The 17,076-nt window shown below is 38.9% G+C and overlaps 1 protein-coding gene across 1 annotated transcript in view; it reads left to right on the top strand.

Moving 5' to 3' along the window:
* SYT16 (synaptotagmin 16) overlaps nucleotides 1-17,076 on the top strand; it is a 103,155-nt gene that overhangs the window by 59,784 nt on the left and 26,295 nt on the right. The window contains 2 exon segments of the mRNA XM_039319489.1: nucleotides 9,433-9,513; nucleotides 9,516-10,007. Coding sequence (XP_039175423.1) covers nucleotides 9,433-9,513; nucleotides 9,516-10,007 — 573 coding nt within the window.

Below are 17,076 nucleotides of genomic sequence, written 5' to 3'. Positions count from 1 at the left end.
TTTGGACACAAGGCATGAGCCACGTGGGTGATTCTTAATTTTTCTTTATGTGTGCTTTCTGTTTGGTGATAGATACTTAGCTCCCTTCGGATTAAGATGTACATTTGTTTATTTGTGTCAGAAACATCACAATTAAAATAAGGCATATTATGTGACATAACATTTGAAATATTAAATTAAGATATATGCAAAGGATATAGTTAGTATCTGTTTGTATTTGTCTGTCTGTCTGTCTAATCCAGGGGTAGGCAACCTTGGCTCTTTTATGACTCATGGACTTCAACTCCCAGAATTCATAAAAGAGCCAAGGTTGCCTATCCCTGGTCTAATCTATCTATCTATCTATCTATCTATCTATCTATCTATCTATCTATCTATCTATCTATCTATCTATCTATCTATCTATCTATCATCTTTCTGGCAGCACACTTACTATAATCTTGCAGCATTTTTATCTGTGTTTCCCCCCCCCCCCATTTACAGAACTTCCTCATTGGTTGTTTATGACATGATAGCACAATGAAGTATTTTTTCACCATTAAAAAGTTGAAATGCTGATCCCTGATCAATAGAACATATTGTAAATGTATTAGTTAAAAACAAAAAGAAAAGGGACATAGTTTGCTTTCAGATTACGTGTGTGTGTGTGTGTGTGTGTGTGCGTGAGAGAGAGAGAGAGAGAGAGAGAGAGAGAGAGAGAGAGAGAGAGAGAGAGATTGGGCATTTAAAGCTTAATTTGATTAAAAATTGTAGCATGGTCTGGAAGAGCAGAGGGAAAAATGGGATTGGACAAGAAACACAATCAAATTGAAAAAAACATACAACTACACAGTGTTTTAGTTCTGTCTATAACAGCCAATGTCTTTGGGATGGTGCTTATTCTGGTATATAAAAGAATTACATTAGTTGATGGGGCAAGTCAAGTGGTTTATTTATACATATAAGACAGGGGTCCTCAAAGGTAGCCACTTTAAGACTTGTGGACTTCAACTCCCAGAATTCCCCAGCCAGTTGAAGTCCACAAGTCTTAAAGTGGCCAAGTTTGAGGACCCCTGATATAAGACCTTTGTTGATATGTAATGGCATACTTAGGTATTCTGGTCAGTGAATGGGAATGAATGACTTAGTTCATCCCTGAATTTGAGCAGTAGTTAATTGTTGATTTCAGATTTTGACTAGTGCTATCCTGAAATGATGATTGCTCTGGACTTGGATGAATACAGGAATGACTTAGTTTAGTGTGTCAGTGTCATAGAAATATGTTCATATAGATCAGTGGTGGCGAACCTATGGCACGGGTGCCAGAAGCAGCACTCAGAGCCCTCTCTGTGGGAACGCACGCCGACGCCTCACTCCTAGGCCTTCAGCTGGGTTTTATAAAACCTTTTCGCTTTAGGCGTATGCTGCCGTGTGCAAAACAAAAAAAGGTTCAATCAATCAGTCAATTTCAACTTCTCACAGGAAAAAAAAGATCTTGCAAAGTTGGAATTGATTGATCGAACTTTTTAGTCCCACTTGGTCTGCCGTTACCACTGCAGCCACACCCACCCAATGGGCCACACCCACCCAATGGGCCACACCCATCCGGCACTCAACGATGCATAAGTGGGTTTTGGGTTGCAGTTTGGGCACTCGGTCTCTAAAAGTTCGCCATCACTGGTATAGATATTCAAATGACAGTCCCACTCGGTCTGCTGTTACCACCGCAGCCACACCCACCCAATGGGCCACACCCACCCAATGGACCACACCCATCTGGCACTCGACAATGCATAAGTGGGTTTTGGGTTGCAGTTTGGGCACTCGGTCTCTAAAAGGTTCGCCATCACTGATATAGATATTCAAATGACATACAGAAAATACAACATTTTAGCTTTTAGTTTTCCTCTGAGTGAATTTTGAGAAGTACTCTTTTGGGTTCTTAAGGTAACTAATGGATTTTTGTTTCAATGGGTCAGTTTTTTGTGCTTCAACAAGAAGATGGTTTGCAGATGTCTTTTTTAATCTTATCATGTAGGTAGTGCTGGAGAAAAAGTAACTGCAGTGAGTTGTCTAGTCATGACATCATTGACAATGTATTCTCTTAGTTCCAGATACTTGAGCCTGTCGGAAACAAATCTAGGATTATCTGTGTTCCAATAATCATATTTTGGTATTTTAATTTATTATTTCAGTTTTGAGGCTGCCCAACATCTTAGCGACTCTGGGCAGTTTACAGATGAAAATCAAAAGAAAACAAAATATATCAAAAAGAAAAAGGAGAGAAGCAACCAGGAACCAACCCCCATCCTCCAAAAGCCAACCAAGGGGGCTCAACCCCCATCCTAGCTCAGGGCATAGAAAACTAACCAGGTTGTGAGCAGTTTGCGGAAAGTCAAGAAAATGGGAGCAGTATGAATAACAAATAATTGATCAAATACATAACCCTTATATCCTCTTTTTGTGCCATGACACAGTCGCAACTCAGAAACTCCTAATTAACCATAGTTAATTAACCATAGGATTGATTACTAAATTTGCTACATGCTAGAATCTGAAATTTGCATCAGAGCCTAAGATACTAGCTTGTTCTATCTTATCAATGATGGAAGTCTATTAATAATAGATAAAGTAAAATGGAATGCTCTAGTTCAGTGGTGGCAAACTTATGGCATGGGTGCCAGAGGCGGCACTCGGAGCCCTCTCTCTGGGCACCTGTGCCGTTGTCCCAGCCTTGCCTCCCCCACGACTCGCTCCTCACCAGCAGCCCCCTTGGAGGAGAATCGCTCCCGAGTGTGGACTATACGGAGCAGCGCAGCCAAGGACATGGCAGCCAGGGAGCATAGACAGGACTCTGCCCTTATGCCCCATCATGCATAGTTGATGCTGCGGGGTGTGGGCAGAGGGTATGGCTGCCATGGTGCTGCTGGGCTGCCTGGGCAATCTGCGGTGGACTCTGGAGGCGGTGAGTGGCCCTGCGGGCAGGCAGGGTGGGGCAGAGCGGGGGCGGGGCAGGGGATGAAGTGAGGGCGGGGCCAGTTTTTGGGCACTCGGTCTCTAAAAGGTTCACCATCACTGCTCTAGTTAGTTGGATTTCTGAACAATGTGCAGCAGCAGAATAGGTTGAACATTTTTTTCTGCACCTTCCTGATTGGAAGAACTTTCAAGGAGCATAGGAAGCATTTTCAAGGAGCATTTTCAAGGAGTATTTGCTTCTGGAAAGAGTGGTGGGATTGGTTGAACTGCAGACATATTCTGCAAAGCAGATGGTCTGTTTTGCACATACATGCTAAAAATAGTGTATTTAAATTCGAACGTATGTAATCCTGATAAATATAAAATTGGGTATACGTGCTTAACAGTGTGCATGAAAGAGACACTTTCCATGCATTATAGATGTGTAGATGTTGAGAAGTGTATGTGTGTATGTGGGGGGATGATTCTGGTCCTAGCACCCATAACTTGAAACTTCCTTCAGTTCTACAGTATTTGTGCTCTGCTCCTTCTATTTTCTTCTCTGCCATACTTCCAGTATTACATAAACATTGATATTCTTCTGTTAAAATTTTCTTTTGTGTGAGTATTGCAAAATCTTTCTTTTTCTTGACAAATAGCACGATGGAGAGCCTTTATAAATGACAACATCTCTCCTTCCCTTTATGTGGGTGTTGACATTTTTTGGGAGCTGCCAGAGATGATCTTGCAAACATATATTTACTGAAGCTTTTAAAAAAGTGAATGATTAATTAATAGGGGATGTTTTAAAATCAAGTAAAGTGAGAAGGGGGAGGGGAATTCATTTGCTTCCAAGCTGTAGTGATTTGCATTTGAAAGTGATTCTTTCACTTACATGTGATTGACAAGTAAAACCTTGAAAACTATGGTACTTATAATGGAAAGATTTGTATTGATTCTAACCACAGCTTTTGAAAGCAGGTGGATTATACCGCCTGGGGGTGGGGCAGGGAAAAGCAGAGCTCCAGTTGGGATGCAACTAAGGTACTAAGCAAAGTTGGCTGAAAAACTAGGTGTGAATGGGTTGCATTATTTTGAAAGGAGTTTCATAATTTTGAAATTCTAAGTCAAGTCTATCAAGATCTAAGTGTGATGGGGCCAGTTGCATTTTATTTGCTCACATTCCTGCTCATGCACTAAAACCAAAGTGGAGAGGATCTTCTCTTAAAAGCAGGATGATTTCTGGGGAGCAACCACTCCCCTGCCTTAACTGTGCCATGTTCCATTTCTCCCATTACTTTATAACAACAACAACAATAAAAAGTTGGAAGGGATCTTGGAGGTCATTTAGTCCACCCCCCTGCTCAGGCAGGAAACCCTATACCATTTCAGACAAATGGCTGTCTAGTCTCTTCTTAAAAACTTCCAGTGTTGGAACATTCACCGCTTCTGGAGGCAACTTGTTCCACTGGTTAATTGTTCTAACTGTCAGGAAGTTTCTCCTTAGTTCTAGGTTGCTTCTCTCCTTGATTAATTTCCATCCGTTGCTTCTTGTTTTGCCTTCAGGCACTGTGGAGAATAGCTTGACTCCCTCTTTTTTGTGGCAGCCCCTGAGATACTAGAACACTGCTATCATGTCCCCCCTCATCCTTCTCTTCGTTAAACGAGACATACCCAATTCCAGCAACCGTTCCTTATATGTTTTAGCCTCCATTCCCTAATCATCTTTCTTGCTCTTCTCTGCACTCTTTCTAGAGTCTCAACATCTTTTTTACATTGTGGTGACCAAAACTGGATGCAATATTCCAAGTGTGGCCTTACCAAGGCATTGTAAAGTGGTATTAATACTTCATGTGATCTTGATTCTATCCCTCTGTTAATGCAGCCCACCACTGTGTTGGCTTTTTTGGCATCTGCAGCACACTGCTGGCTCATATTTAAGTGATTGTGATTTGACTGGCTTCTGGTATAGATGCCCTTCAGATGTCATTGATATCAACTCATGGATCTCTTGCCAGCTCCCATTAGTATGAATAGCAATTAAATGAATAGAGAGATAGTCAAGCTTTATAGGTCATGAAGACAGCAAATGATTGCATTTCAGAAGTAAGATAAATGCAACCTTGTATTAAGCTTGACTCCAGATGACTACATGAATGTGCCCTCATAGGTTTGGGGGCAACACTATGAAATTTGTCATCTGCAAATTTGATGAGTTCCCCATCTATCCCCTCATCCAAATCATTGATGAAGATGTTGATATTTTCTTTCAAAAAAGGGGAAAAAATGGATCCAGGAAACTACAGACCTATCAGCCTGACCTCAATAACCTAGGAAGATTCTGGAAAAGATAACCAAATAATGAATCAGCGAACACCTAGAGGCAAACAAAGTCATTACCAAAAGCCATCATGCATTTGTTAAAAACAGATCATGCCAGACAAATCTTATTGCATTCTTTGCCCGGTGACAAAATTAGTGGACCAGAGGAATGCTGTGGATATACTGACTTGGACTTCAGTAAGGCATTTGATAAAGTAGACTACAACCTACTTCTTGATAAGATAGAAAAATGCGGGTTAGACAGCATCACCACCAGATGGATCCATAGCTGGCTGACCGGCCATACTCAGCGTGTGATCCTCAATGGAATCGCATCTACATGGAAGTGTGTAGTGGGGTGCCCCAGGGCTCTGTTCTGGGCCCAGTGCTCTTCAACATCTTCATCAATGATTTGGATGAGGGTATAGATGGGGAACTCATCAAATTTGCAGATGACACCAAGCTGGCAGGAATAGCCAAAACTCCAGAAGATAGGCTTAAGATACAGAAGGATCTTGACAGACCTGAACATTGGGCACTATGGGGGTTAGACTAGATGCCTCCAAGGTCCCTTCCAACTTTATTATTATTATTATAAAGGGGCTAGGTCAGTGATGGCGAACCTTTTAGAGTCCGAGTGCCCAAACTGCAACCCAAAAGCCACTTATGCATCGTCAGGTGCTGGGTGGGTGTGGCCCATTGGGTGGGTGTGGCCCATTGGGTAGGCATGGCAGACTGGGTGGGACTAAAAAGTTCAATCAATCAATTCCAACTTTGCAAGATCTTTTTTTTTCCCGCGAGAAGTTGAAATTGATTGATTGAACCTTTTTTTTTTTTTGCACATGGCAGAGGCCTAAAGCAAAAAGGTTTTATAAAACCCAGCTGAAGGCCTAGGACTGGGGCAACGGCGCGCATGCCCACAGAGAGGGCTCTGAGTGCCGCCTCTGGCACCCATGCCATAGGTTCGCCACCACTGGGCTAGGTACTGCCCTCTTATTCTTATACGATTTTTCCCCCTTTCCAATCTTGCCTATAGCCCTAGGATTTTTCTAGTAGTGTCCCAGTCTACAGCTAGCTCTGTATAACTTTTGAACTCAGCTAAGGTTGCTAGGTGCTAGTATCTGCTGTGACTCTTTAGGAGGTAGAATGTTAAACTATATGTAACCAAAGAAAAGGCACTCAGTTCTTCCATATTTTTATTAATGACTTGGATGAAGAGCTTGAAGGTATATCAATTGTCACAAAATTGTGTGAGATGGCTAATATCCTAGAAATAAGATTCAGTGTGATCTTGAAAGGTTAGAGAAATAGGCTGAAAGTAATAGAAAGAAATTTAACAGATGCAAATGGTTTATCAGAACCAGCAACCATCCAGGTATAGAATGGAGCTCATTTTTGCTTTGCTAATGGTATGTATGGAAAAGGTCTTGGAATAGTCACCTCTGTAATTTGGCAACTGCATGAGGTAGCATTGTTGGCAGACCCTTAGACCGAATGGGTATTTCTCTGGCATGGTGTTGCAGCTGTCAAGGGCAGTCATGTGATCCTGGAAAAAGATGCAGCTGCTTTTATCATTGCCAATGTGTGCAAGATGAGCATTGCATGCTCCAAAGCACAGCACTCAAAATAGCCTGTTATTTACAGAGATGTGCAGAATGCGGTCTTGAATAGGACTAGAGCAGGAACCTAGACAATTTTAAGATGTGGATTTCAACTCCCAGAAATCCCTAGCTGGTCATACTACTGGGGAACTCTGGGAGTTGTAATCTGTATGCCTTAAAGTTGGCAAGGTTAAGAAACATAGATTTAGAATATAAACTAGTCTTGATTAGATAATGTTGACATAATGATTTGGCTGATGTACTGGTTTAGCAACAGATAGATATTTAAACCCATATAACAAACAAGTTCATGCAACATACTATGTCAACCCTTTGAAATAGTTTAGGTCATGAAATAGACTCTACAGGTTTGTCTATTATACTTTATTGCTACAGGCTCTTTTAATTACCTCTCTTTCTTAAGCCCCAGGGAATTAGGATGCAACAGTCTGAGTTTCTTTATTTTTATTCATTTCCTGGGGTTAAAGCATGTCTTTTTTATTGTTGCTGCATAGTTTCTTGAAGGTCATCTCTGTAGTTCTCTATGCATGTAATCACAGACTGTAAGGGCTGGACAGGAACTGGGAGATAATTTAATACAGTTCCTACCCAGTGGAAGAATATATTTCCACAATAATGGTATGGCTAACCAACCTGTGCTTAACTCTTCCAGCAAAGGTGTGTGCATTACTTCCTAGGGTGGTCTGTTTCACTGTTAAACAACTTGTACCAATTTTTTTTCCTGATGTCCCACCAAAATCTACTGCCTTATAAGCTATTGTTTCTTGCCCTATCTTAGAGAAAAATTCTTAAGAGATTTTCCCATCTTCATATGCATGAAAGCCTCAAATATTGACAGCTATCAAGCCTTTCCATCTTTTTTTTTTTCAAAGCTAAAACATACTGAAATGCTTCTAAAAGTTCATTGTGTTTTCCTTCCTGGCTCCTTATCACCTTGATTGCTGTCCTCTGGACATGCTCCAGTTTGTTAGTGACACTCAGTACTGGATGCAATATTTTAGGTATGGGCTTACCAACACAGAATAGAGATTAATAATAATTGTTATTGATCTTGGCTCAGTATTTCAGTTGATGCTACCGAGGCTTGGTTTTGGTTTGCAGCTGCATAACACTGTTGGGTCATTTTTAGTTTGGGATCCACCAAGATAGTCAGATCCTTTTTTGTTTTTTAAAATTTTTTATTGATTTTTTAATGCAATTCAAAAGAAGAAACAGAATATTTTCAAACTTGGGACTTATTTTATCAATGGCTATAGAAAAGAATAAGGGATTAGGAATCCAATTTGTATTAGTGAATGATATACTCACACAACATGTTTGTTGAATAAGTACTTTTGAATAGTAGTAGTAGTGGTGGTGATGGTGGTGGTGGTGGTGGTGGTGGTGGTGGTGGTGGTGATGATGATGATGATGATGAAGATGAAGGGTCCAGGTAGTTGAGGGCCCCGTTATTATTGTTACATCTTACATCCTGGTCAAGGAGGGCAATGACTAGACTCTAGATTGTTTGTTCAGCATAACAATTAACATATTTCACAATAATATATTTGCTGTTTCCTTTTCTTTGTATTCTTATCCAGATGCTCTCATCTGGACCCTCAAATTACATTCAGATTCCTGGATCTTAATATATAACATTTATTTCCTTCACATATAATGCCAATATTCCTCACTTTCCTTTTGTCTGGCTTGTTTCTTTTATATAAATTATATTCATCAGTCTTTGTATTCTATTAGTGAGTTTCATTCTACCACTTTTCAGTAAAGTGTATTAAACGTCTTAATCTTTAAGCAGATATCATGTGAATCCAGCTATTATGGTTTATAAACCATCGTTAGATAAATCATGACTTAATACAAAATATGAGTCTATTCAATATCAATTGTAAATGTCTGTTGAATTACATCTGTGCAAGGGCTGTCATAATCTCAGCTGCTTGGCTGCAAATAACTTTGTTCTACAAATGCTGCAGGCAAACTGGATTCATAATAGGAGTTGACAGCTTGGGTGACTTAATAAGTTGTATCCATAAGGATAGGCATAGCAAGAAATAGTTTGATGCTTAGAAGTTTTGTTTTGTTCCTCCTGCAAGATTTTAACAAGATGTTGATATAGGTACTTTATCTTTTTCTTTTATCAAATAGCAATACAAAACTATTGAGTGTTCCAATGATTTGTATTCAGGATTTATTCCAGCCATTTTGATTTAGCTGTGCTTGCCACTTAGGATGAATCTGTCATATTAATCTAATCATAAGTGCCTCCTGTCTCCTTATTATCTACATAGATGTGCAATAACCCATCAAGATAGCTTGTTAGCACCTTTCTGGATTTGCAAGGGTTTGACTCTAGAACCTTTCATATGTGCGGTGAGATTTACAAGCATTTTTCATAATCTACTATTACTTTGATGCTTTTAAGGTAAAATCAAATACTGCCCAGGGTCTTCTTTTTCTTGGTTCTATCTTCTTAGCTTGATTTAGTGATTAACAAAGATGATTGTTAAGAAGAACAGATGACTCAAACTAATTCCCTGTAATGCTTATTCTGTAGCTCAAAGAGCATTGAATCTGATACACTGGCAAAGAGGAACAGCTGGAATTTATGACCATCACAGGTTTTGCTCATTAAATATATAAAAAGTATGGCTTCAGAGGATGTCCTAAGCTTCTTCCAGCCATTTTCCTCCTGGATATCTCGAGTCTATGAGGCTTTACAGCAAGCAGGAGAATCCTTATCTTCTTCTTTGAATAATCTGGGAAGCAAACCAGATCAAAATGGATTTGATGGGAAAGATGAGGATTTAGAAGACAGTGATGGGCTTTATGAACGCTACTCTATAGGTTCTGATGATGACAGTACTTCAAGTCAGGAGAGTGAGGAATCTCATCATTCTTCATCATCCTGTCAAGATCTTGCTTCACCTGAATCATCAGATCTTGATTTGTATTGGCCTGAGCAGAAAAGAACCATCCCTGACTCCTCAGAGGAGTGCCTTGAGGATTCCTCCCTTGGAGTCTACCAAAGTTACAAGAGTTATCAAGCTATGGAAACTCTCCCCACTATCCCTGAGGAGGAGGAACATCTCCACTCCAAGCAAATTAAGAGTCTTTCATGTAGCTGGGATGGTAAGTTTTTACTCTCCTTTGACAGCATTGCACTTGCTTGTGTAGATGATCTTCCATTTGCAAGACCGATCATCTGTACGTTTAGACAGGCTTCATGTTCTGAATTTTGAGAAGCAGAGGTTAAGAGTTCAGTTTTTCAGTGCACCTTACACCCTACAATTTGAAACTATACAAGAAATGGGCTTTTTTTTCAGAAAACCCTGGGCTACCTTGAAAAATGTTTATGATCCAAAAATATTTGGAAGATCTTGTATACTCTTTGAGCTATTATAAGGCTTTGAAAGAAAATTCCCATTTATCAATTTGCTATGAAGGAAATTAATCTACCAAGTTACAGACCAAACGATGTGCCTCTTCTCTTCTTGCAACATTTAGTGAAGATCAGGATATCCTGTGTGTAAGTCTCACAGCAGACAATTCATATTAGACCCTTTACAATGGGACCTAAGGGGCTTAATTTTCACTTTCTTATCTTACCAAGGCTTGGGGCTGGGAGGGTCTAAGCTGGGAATGGCTTGGATTGGGGTTGGTCCTTGCCTAATGATCTGTGGGATTCAGTTAATGATGGCAATTGGAACTACCAGAATTGTCATCACTTAGCAATGCAAATTCTAGTCGTAACTTGAGGCTATTTGTATACACAAAATCTTAGGACTTCAGAGCACAGATTGGAGGAGAAACTAAGAAATACGTTGCATTCTCTGTATTGTATGTAAATATACATATGTTATACATGTTTTTTTGGGAGTGGGCTTCAAATACTGCTTATCAGGTAGACATTCAGTGGCAGTTATGGAAAACATCTTCAGAGAGCCTTGCCCAAAACAGTTTTAGAGACCTTTGCTTCTCAGATTTGCTTCTCATTTTGCAAAATGTTTTCAAAGAAAAAACCCAAGAAAGTGCAATTGCTTTTTGGAAAAAGCACTTTTGGGTCTACCTGTATCCACATGGATAATATACCTGACTTAAATTGCTTCTATTTGAAGTTCTAGGTGCTTTTAAGAGATAATCCTTAAGTATGCAATCACTGCTAATTAAGCCCTGTTTATTAGTATATTGAACATAAATATATATCCATTCTCAACTCTGATGGAATACTCCTACAATTTTGATACCTTCATAAAGCAATTTCTGTTTTTTAAATCTTCCATCATAGAAGTACTTTTCAATTATCACTTGTTATTCCATGTTTGTAGTACTAGAGACTGGACTTCCTTTCATGTGTCTCAGAAGTTATTTCAACGTGAATATTGAAAGTATTGGAAAAATTGTAGCTCTTCACATGAAGCTTGAAATACTCCTTGAACTTCACATGACTTCATTGCATTGGAATTGTCTTGTACCTGAAAACAGAACCAGTTCTCCTTAAGTCCAGTAAGGAATTGAGAGAGAAGATATTTTCACCTTTGACCAAATCTCTTTTCTGGACATAAATAAGAAATTTGCTTTCAGGGTTCTGAACTCCATATAAATTCTGTTGAAACAGCATACTGTAAATACTTCTCATTTCATATTGTTACTTTTTTGAAAGTGCAATTAAATGTGACAAATGAGCATAGCTGATACTTGGATGATATACTGTTCTGATGCCACCGACTTCAATCTATTAATTTCATATCTAACCTGTGCCGGGTTGATTAAAACAACTGCTTTGTTCCACTGTTGTTAAACCAGACTTTATTTTCTTCAGATCCATTCTCAAAACTGCAAATCTTTGATGCAGCTGGAAACATACTTTCCCACAGTGGCTGCCATTTACCACTGGAGAAAAGTTGCTGTTAGTCATTAGTTAATATTTGTATACTGAGCACATGCATAAACTTAATATCTAACATATTTTGTTCCTAAATACAGAAGGAATGACTCTAAAAATGAAGCTTCTATCTCCTCTATCTTTCCCAACCTGATGTTTTTCAGATGTGGAAGATTTCAAATTTGAAAATTTGACCATGCTGGCTAGGTATTGATACCCCTCCTCATCTGGAGAGGACGGGGTTGGGGAAGGCTACCTTTAATATTTAATCCCTACTCTTTAAATTCTCTTTCAAACACCAAACATATGAAAACTCAGTAGAAGAGTCTTTATGATTATCTAAGGCTAAGCTGAGGTCTGGTGGTCTGGTGCATAACATTTGGTAACATCCCTGGCCCATAAATGTGTTCTCCTGCCTCAAAATTGTAAATAGTTCTCTTAGTGTGGGGTTTTGTGGGGTTTTTTTCCGGTTCAGTGGAGTTTCGTCTGTGTCTGTTTTCGCTTTTTTATTGCTGCTTTTTTTGGGGGGGAGGGGGATGTTGCTTTCTCCACTTTTAGTCTTAATGTACCATCTTTCACCCAGCTCCCCCAAAAATATAATAAAGGCTTTTAATGATAAATTGACACAAAACAAGAGCAATACTTGAATGCTTTTTGTTGCCATAGAAGCACTTCTGGTAGATCACAAAAGGACCCTTTTGCTAATAGTAAACTATGAGAAGAAAATAGACATGCTCTTCATCAAGTAATTGCTGTTGATGAAAAAGCAAAGAAGCCTTATGTTCTTAGTCCAGAATACACTTTACTGAATGTACATGATTTTCATTTTGGGAAGGGGCAGGAGGAAACAGGAGAATAAATATCTTATTATGACAATTTTCATCCTGTGCTTGAATAAAGGAGGAACATAAAATCTAGAATATTTGGAGATAGTTTAGAAGTGCCAATGCTATGTTTAACTCCTAATATTTTCTCTCTTTCTGAGCTCAGAAAAATCATCTTGCAGTTTTCAAGAGTGTTTCATTTTTAAAGAGAGCTAAGTAATATTTCTCTGCCTACTCTCAGGAAAATGTTTACACTAGAAAAAATGCAAGTGATGTGTATTTGTGGATATGGACATACATCAGACACATCAAAACATGGACATCTTCAGTGCAGGTATTGAGTTAAAATAGTAAAGGAATGCACAGTCCATCTAAGCATAGACTAAACCAACATTTACGCTGTCATATACATGTGCAAAGCAAAGTATGGTCTTGGGTTAATGCAAGCTTGCACTGTACATTCAAAAGTCTGTGTGATCACTGATGATATTACACCAGCTTTCAGTTGCAATTGTAGCTGGAAATGCAATTCGACTGTCTGGTCAACCAATCTCTGTGATATATGAGCCATAAAAATACCCGCAGCCCTTAGCTTTCTGCAAATTGACATACAGGTATAGTAGTTGCTAAAGCTGCCTTGAAGACCAACTGTGTTCTTGATTATGACATTGAAAAATCTACACACTTTTCATCACAATAGCAATGGCTGGAATTTATCACTGCTTTCTTCCATTTTTTTAAAACTACCAAGGTAGACCTAGTGATATTTAACAGAATAACAGAGTTGGAAGGGACTTCAGAGATCTTCTAATCCAGGGGTCTTCAAACTTGGCCCTTTTATGACTTGTTGACTTCAACTCCCAGAATTCCTCAGCCAGGCACACTAGCTGAGGAATTCTGGGAGTTGAAGTCCACAAGTTATAAAAGGGCCAAGTTTGAAGACCCCTGTTCTAGTCCAACCCTCTGCTCAAGCAGGAGTCCCTATACCATTCGAGACAAGTGGCTATCCAATCTCTTTTTAAAGCCTCCAGTGATGGAGCACACATAACTTCTGAAAGCTAGCCATTCCACTGGTTAATTGTTCTCACTGGGAAATTTCTCCTTAGTTCTATGTTGCTTCTGTCCTCAATTAATTTCCATCCATTGTTTCCTAGGGGTTTCCAGCCAAATACTAGCCAAATCCAAATCTTCCTAGCTTTCTGCAGGTTGCCAAGGTCAGCCAGATGCTACCACAGTCTATGCACACATTTTACATCAGGAGATGGTTTCCATAAATATTCATACATTACTACCTATTATAATTCTAAGTGTCAAACCTCTCTATATAGAGAGTTATATATTCCAGGTTCAAATATTACAGTACATTTCCGGCTCTGTTTCCTAAATGAGCAAGAGCCAATAATTTCTTGTGCATCCTTATTGTATTGGCCTGTCTATTCTCACCTTCTTTGCACCTGATCTTGGTCCTTCTAATCTTCACACTTGCTTGAGAGTTATGAGATCCCAAGTTTATCCTGTGGTATCTCTGATAGGATTGGGAGAACTTGCTGGCTATGAAATTCAGGAGAAGTGCTCCCACTTCCTACAGATCAATCATCCAGTTACCTATTGCAGAATGATTGTTCCAGATTCATGGCTGACACCATTAATCTTGAAAGCAGCAGTTGTGAGTTCTTTTGTTGTTAATTTCTACATTATCAGTTTCTACAATTTCTCCATAGCACCTAAAAAGGATTTTTTTTTGTACTGCTGCCATCAGTCAGAAGTATATGATAATTCTGGGATCCACTGAATTATCAACTGCTTCTTTAAAATTCTTATATGGAAGCAGAAAATACATTTGGTTGAACAGATGGTTCAGAGCTATTAACTTTCAGCAAGAAGCAAACAATATTTTGTACTTTTGATAATTAGAAGCTTCTTGAGATTGCCAGTTCAGTTTACTTCAAAGTTTACTTTACTTGATGGGAATAACTTAATAAAGTTTTGTTATGGTTATGGCTTAATTATATTTGTTAACAATGTTTTCTTGGTTAGTGTATCTTGCTAATTGACATAGAGCTGCTTGTTAACACAAACTTTTTTTACATCCTTTCTCTGAATTAGACCAGGACCAAGAGCTCTTTCATTCTTTTAAACATTTCTGATTGTATATATTATTTTGTTTAATCCTTCCATTCTCTTTACTCAAAGACTACACCAACTACACTAGTGGTTCTCTTAGAATGAACTTTCTTAACTCCCTTTCAGTGACTTTCAAGCAATACTGCATTTCTATTGTTTAAAATATGTTTTCTCTTGCCAACTACCTCTTGCCCAGGACAATCTCTTCTCCAGTAGATGCATGTATGTTATGTGGAAAATACATAATACAAGGCTGTAACAATGCAATTCACAATCAAACCAATGCAATTCACAATCAAACCAATGCAATTCACAATCAAACCAACTTAGAGACTGAATTACAGCTTCCACAATACTCAAGAACTGGACAAAGACTATTATAATCATTACTGAGATAGTAGACTCATGGTGCAAAGCAGAATAAAGTATACTTCCTTCCTTCCTTCTTTCCTTCCTTCCTTCCTTCCTTCCTTCCTTCCTTCCTTCCTTCCTTCCTTCCTTCCTTCCTTCCTTCCTTCCTTCCCCTTCCTAAATTGATTGCTTTCTTTTGTCTTCATGCACACAGAATCCTTTTCACAGGATACGTAGAATCATCTGTATATCCTGTCTGTCTGTCTGTCTATCTATCTGTCTATCTATCTATCTATCTTCTATAAGCCTCCCATCTCAGCCAAGAGACTCTGGGAGGCTTAAAATTCTAAATTATAACATGTTCTATCCAGACCATGTTTAACATGGTCCCTAATTGGTAGATTCCCCTAATTCTTTACTTCCTAGCCACACATGCCAGGAAGTCCTCAGTTGTTTGCCATTCTATGGGTGGATCTTACAGGCCATGTGCCTTCAGTAAAAAGCCCACTCAGAGACATCCCTTCTATTGAAATAGCCAGCGTACACCTATAGTAAAGCAATTATAAACTTTTTATCTTTGATTAATTATATGTATTTTTTTTAAAAAACAACAACACTCAATGCTACTTACACAGTTACAGAATGAAATGCACATTATGTGCCCACATAGCAACTAGTTTTACAACAAAAATCCCTTTCTTAATTTTTTCCAGGCTTAGTCCCTTAATCCTGAGGCTTTTGTTGCTATAGAATTCCTGCAACGTAGTTGTTCCTTGCCACTATCTCTAGATTCTAGACTCATATCTACCCAACTGTTCTTTCTTTTCATATGGAGGGACCTACTTGTAAACAAACAAACAAACAAAAAAATAACAGATTATTGGCATTTACAATGTTTAGTTTCCAAGTTCATTCCTATGGATCTCAAGAAATAAAATCTATACTGGAAGCTGATGCTTTGCAATACTATACATCAAAGTCAGGACAGAAAGTCATCTGGGCACTAAAGGATGTGAGGGGGAAGGAGGAGGAGGAGGAGGAGGAGGAGGAGGAGGAGGAGGAGGAGAATTTGATGGAAATAAGTGCCAGCATGTGAAGTGTGTCTTCAGAATACACATATGTGCTCTAAGGAAGTGACTTCTTTACTTCCCAAAGAGTTGGAAATGAAAGGATTGACCATATTTATTTATTGACAGATTTTGAACAACAAATCTCATTTATGCCATAGTGGTAATATTTTCAATGGTTCTGTAAGGAAGCTTATATTACTGAAACCCTGTTGGTGTCATCTGCAATCTTTTGAGTGAACGTTAGGTTTAGGTTCATGGCCATGCAGTAGATATACTTCTTAAGAGTGAAATAAAAACCTTTGTAGATCAAACAAAAGAATTAAGTAACCTACTACCCTGTTTCCTCTAGTGCAGGGGTAGGCAACCTTGGCTCTTTTATGATTTGTGGACTTCAACTCCCAGAATTCCTAGCCAGCCATGCTGGCTCAGGAATTCCGGGAGTTGAAGTCCACAAGTCATAAAAGAGCCAAGATTGCCTACCCCTGCTCTAGTGGCTAATTGTAGGAAACTGTAGCTTTTACCTTAAACACCATGTTTGATTTTTCCTTTTTTTTAATTCATTGAGACAGAATAAAATCCAAGAAATGAAGGAATGGAAATATATTCCCATTTTAGCTAACAACTGTTGAGCACCTTACGCCATTCATCATCCACATTAAGCCACAACGTATTTAACATGGTGTGCTGAATAAATCACAGTGGTTAAGGTTCCCCATTATAGTAAGCCATAAGCCAGAAAGTTTATGCAATGTTTTCAATTATTTTCTTCATTAATTTGTATTATATCCAACTGCATAAATCTAAATACTTACAGTAGCTCTCTGCATGAACCAGTTTGATTTAGTGGTTAAGGCACCAGGCTCGAAAGCAAGAAACCGTGACTTCAAGTCTTTCCTTAACCACAAGAGCCAACTGGGTGGCCTTGGGCCAGTAACTCACTCTCAGCC

The sequence above is a fragment of the Crotalus tigris genome, unplaced genomic scaffold, assembly GCF_016545835.1.
Source record: "Crotalus tigris isolate CLP2741 ecotype Arizona unplaced genomic scaffold, ASM1654583v1 scf7180000023598.3388751, whole genome shotgun sequence".
Classification (NCBI taxonomy): domain Eukaryota; kingdom Metazoa; phylum Chordata; class Lepidosauria; order Squamata; family Viperidae; genus Crotalus; species Crotalus tigris.
The sequence above is the reverse complement of the archived record's forward strand: the minus strand, read 5'-3'. Positions and strand labels throughout refer to the sequence as shown.